Source organism: Triticum aestivum, chromosome 5D (genome assembly GCF_018294505.1).
Source record: "Triticum aestivum cultivar Chinese Spring chromosome 5D, IWGSC CS RefSeq v2.1, whole genome shotgun sequence".
In the NCBI taxonomy this organism is placed as follows: domain Eukaryota; kingdom Viridiplantae; phylum Streptophyta; class Magnoliopsida; order Poales; family Poaceae; genus Triticum; species Triticum aestivum.
The window spans coordinates 70,645,854-70,650,387 of record NC_057808.1 but is presented as its reverse complement, the minus strand read 5'-3'; the positions used below and the strand labels follow the sequence as shown (position 1 = coordinate 70,650,387).

The 4,534-nt window shown below is 37.1% G+C and overlaps 1 protein-coding gene across 1 annotated transcript; it reads left to right on the top strand.

The window, feature by feature from the left end:
• The first annotated feature begins 2,049 nt into the window (after positions 1–2,049).
• LOC123124369 (uncharacterized) lies at positions 2,050–3,263 on the top strand. Its single transcript, XM_044544994.1, has 5 exons — positions 2,050–2,155; positions 2,262–2,328; positions 2,459–2,680; positions 2,773–2,814; positions 2,928–3,263. The coding sequence occupies exons 1-5, from the start codon at positions 2,103–2,105 to the stop codon at positions 3,045–3,047; spliced, it is 504 nt and encodes a 167-aa protein (XP_044400929.1). The 5' UTR covers positions 2,050–2,102; the 3' UTR covers positions 3,048–3,263.
• Positions 3,264–4,534: the final 1,271 nt, after the last annotated feature.

Below are 4,534 nucleotides of genomic sequence, written 5' to 3'. Positions count from 1 at the left end.
ATTTTCATCGGTTTCCTTTTTGTTCAACACATGCCAATTTTTTCAGTACACATTCATCATTTTTTGTATACATCATAAACATATTTTATATACACGTTTAACATTTTCCAATACATTTCTCCGATCCATATTACTAGTTTTTCAAGAGGATGTATCTCACTCTGTGCGTTCGGTTTATACAGTTTTTCGGTGTGTACGGTATTAATACTTCGGTAAATACGATATGGAATTAAAATACGGTTCGGTTTCGGTACATACCAAATTATTTTGGTGTGGTTTCGGTATATACCATAATAACCAAAGTTGAAGCAAATTTGAAAATGATGTAATAATAATTTGCAAATTTATGACTCAAAACACATACTGTTTTACACAAATACTCCCTCCGTCCGGCGAAGAGTGTACATCTAGAAATTTTAGGACAAATTATGGAGTTAAGTAAAAAATGCATTGGAAAAGTGCAAGCCACCATCTCTCTCCTCTTTAATTATCTAACCCCCAATGAGCTAAGTGCATGTAGAAATTAAGAAGATCATGTGTAGATTGCTATTGGTCTTGATTACCGTGTGATGAGAGAGAAGTATTTTTTCCTACTTTAAAATGCATTGGGAATATAGAAGTGCACTCTTTTGTGGAAATTTTTTGAAACTAGATGTACACTCTTCACCGGACGGAGGGAGTAGTATATAACTATATATGCATGCATTGATTCATCCGTTGATGGTTATGGACGTGCTTAGCATTTTAAAAAGAGAAAAATGACTATGTTACAAGAAAAAATTACGTGCTTAGTAGCGAATTTGACTCATGTACAAGAAAAATGACAACTTGTATGGTTGTTCATCACAGGAAATATATATTTTTTTACTTCGGTTTATTCAGTTAACCGTTTGGTTTTTCAGTATATACCATAAAAACCAAACGGTATGAAAAGTTCATACCATACCGAAACCAGAAACCATAAAAACCATAAATTTGGTTCGGCTCAGTTTATTTTCGGTATGGTTTTTCGGTTCGGTTTTCAAATGCACAGAGTGAGATGTATCCAGACATATTTCAGCGCTAGATACATCCATTCGAGCGATAAGTAATATGGATCAGAGAGAGTAACATTTTTTGAAAACTTATAATTTTTTATGACTACTTTTTTCCATAAACATTGTACATTTTTGCTATATATCTAAAGCATTTTTAATACACGTTTAATATTTTTCAAATACAAGATTAACATGTTTTGAATACATGGTCAACATTTTGTAGTGGCAATAATTTTTTATTCACACACAATGTACGTATATTGTATACGTCAGAAACATTTTTATGTGCATGTCTAATATTTTTTAAAAACAGAATCAGTTTTTTTTAATATATGTTTATTGATGTCTTTATGTAATGTATGTTGTACATTTTCCGTATACCATAGGAACATTTTTATATAGACGTTTAACATTATTTATATACATTATGAATATTTTTTCATACATATTGTTTTTTGTATATTATATGACGATATTATTTTCTACACACATTTAACATTTTTCAAACGCTTGATAATAGTTTTCAAATACTTAATAACAAAAGTTTCAAATGCCTGATTAATAATTTTAAACACATGCAAGTTTTTTCATATACATTGTATATTTTTTGTATACATTTTTCGTAACATGAGAAACATTTTTTTCTTAGGCATTTAACATTTTACAATGTTTTGTAGAAGTTTGTTTTATATGGTTTTTTGAATATTAAAAGTATTAAAAAGTAAAAAAGATAAAGTAAAAACGAAAGCAGAAAATGTGTAAAAAAAAAGATGAGGCTGTGGTCTCGCGCAGTCCTGGGCCGGCCCATCTTGCGCTCCGACATCAGGCGAGGCTGCCCTATGTCTCGCCATACCCGACAGGGACGTCTTCTAAAAATGAGAGGGACTAGCAGTTTACGACGGTATCCTGAACGGTTACAAGCGAACCTACAAGTTCGACTCGGATCCTGTCTGGGAGAAATTTCGCCGCACCGGCGCGCGCCCACTCCATATAGTTGCAAGTAGGGGTTTCGATTCAAGTCCTCAAACAAACAACCGCTACAGCGATAATATTCTCGAGACTAGGATGGGATCTCTATTCTCTTCCGTTGCCGCAGAGGACAGAGGGCGCTCAGAAGAGTAAGTTCAGTTCTGCAGTCCCGGATTGATCTGCCTGGCCTTGCGAAATACTTTTCGATTGCAGAGAGCGGGACCTTTTCTTATCTACTGTTAATTGTGATTGCAGAGAGCGGGAGTCCTCCGTCATTCACGATGCTCGCTGCGCCCTCCTCCACTACAATTCCAAGAACCCGGTACATAACTGATCTGATCATTATCTGAAAAACCAAAAATCACTGAAAAATGCTCGTCACTTATATTGTTGAAATCGAGACGGACACAACTTTAACCGAGCTGTCTCCGTTTCTGGCAACTAATATTCAGGGTGCCGAGTTCGATCTTGTCAAACCTTTGATGAACATGGCCGTCATATTCAGAGGCGAGACATGGCACCACGTCAGCTTTTGGGCTCGCAGGAGGGGCGCTCCGCCTGAGACCCCCGTGCGGCAATTCTTCGGGGAGCTGCGCTACATGTACATCTGTGGCGATGATGACAAGTCCGTCGAAATACAGGGCTGCCGAGTGGTTGTCGAGACATGCACTATCGTAAGTCCTCCTCCTCACTAATCTCTTTTGGTACTTGGTTGCGTAACCATGATTAATTAACTGATTTATGCTTCATTCTCATACTTACACAGATAAGATATCTACGTTCCAGACGCAGCCACCCACCCGCAAGAGTATGTGTGCACATTCTTTTGGAGCGGCTATATATCCTTGTATAGTTATTTGATTATTACATGTGGGTGATTTCATAACATGAATACTAATTTATCTCTTTTTCTTTTGACAGAAAAGAAACCTCGCAGGAGTGTGTGTGTACTTTGCCCTCGTAGCTTTGAGATCATTCATCCCAAAAATGGGAAGTTTGTGTGCGGAAAGGAAGGACACGAGAAGGAGTTTATCCGGTTGAACAATATGCTTGAGAAGCCATTCACATGTACAGCCTAGCTAACCATGATCTTCAATCCTTCCAAAGCACCTGTACTAACGTGTCCATGTATCATCAGCAACCAATTTTTTTTTTTACCGTGATCACATTCAAACTTTGTAATTGTGTCCCTCCTTAATGCTTCTATTCATACGCTAGTAAATATTCCAATGATAAAAGAACATTTTGTTGGAATTATTGAGCCTTGCCCATTTAATAGTTCATTTTTCTCCCAATGATTTCTAGTAAATCCAGGAGGCCCATGTGGCCCATTCATGCATGATAAGAGAGTGTGGAAAATTTAGTCCTACCACGTTAGTGGAGAATGAATGAAACCAACTTTTTTTGACGAGGCAACATTAACCACCTAGGATACCTCACCTCCTATAACTTACAAGATAAGTTGTTCTACATAAAACTAAGAGTTTGAGAAGAAATCACATACAGATGCACTCCTCCTTCACCGCCCGCCTCACACGCGCATTGTGTTTCGTTGCCACGCCGCGCTAGTAAGGATATATAGCTCTCCAAGTCTTATTGACATTGGTGATGCTGTTCTAGAAGAACTATGTTCTGAAGATGACCATTCTGATGCTGAATTAGAATACTACTATGACAATCTTAAAAAGATCCTTTCTAGTAAAGAAAAGATGAAGATTGGCACCTCAGCTAATACTGCTGGGAAGCATGCCATATCAATAGGAGGGGGAGGAAAAAAAAGGAAGAAAAAGCAATGATAAGAATGTTTTGGAATGTTAGGGGGATAGGGCAGGACATTAAAAGGAACTTTATTAGAGAAACAATTATAGAGAAACATCTTGATTTTGTGGGATTACAAGAAACTATTAAAGGTGATTACTCAAAAAATGAATTACACAACCTTCCTGGACGGAAAAAAATTCTCTGGGAATGGATTGCTCCTAAGGGAAAATCTGGTGGCATCCTAGTAGGGATCAACAATGATTGTTTTGATCTTCTACAAGTAGAGAAGGGGTCATATTTTATCATAATGCTCCTCTTTGATAAAAAGGCAAATTTAGCTGGAATCTAGTGACTGTTTATGGTGATGCCCAAAAAGAAGGGAAAACAACTTTTTTAGCTGAGTTATCCATAATATATCAAGATAACCCTTGCCATAATAGTTCTGAGAAAAACAAACCAGGGGGAACTGATCACTTTAGTTTTGTGTTTAATGCCATAATAGAACATGGACTCAGTGACATACCAATTAATGGGAGAAAATATACTTGGGGCAATAATCTCCCAGATCCTACTTATGAAAAACTGGATAGAATTTTGATCTGCCCTGATTGGGAAGAAAAATATCCAATGGCCATAGTTAATGCTTTGGAAAGAGAGATCTCTAACCACACTCCCCTGTTACTCGACTCAGGGGAGCAGAGAACTACCCTACCTATCTTCAGATTTGAAAATTCTTGGATGACGATGGAAAGATTTAAAGAATTTGT

Coding starts and splice junctions, on each gene's coding strand:
- LOC123124369 (XM_044544994.1), top strand. CDS start 2,103: ATGGGATCTCTATTCTCTTCCGTTGCCGCAGAGGACAGAGGGCGCTCA. Junction 2,329..2,458: donor ACTACAATTCCAAGAACCCG/GTACATAACTGA, acceptor ACTAATATTCAG/GGTGCCGAGTTCGATCTTGT. Junction 2,681..2,772: donor TTGTCGAGACATGCACTATC/GTAAGTCCTCCT, acceptor ATACTTACACAG/ATAAGATATCTACGTTCCAG.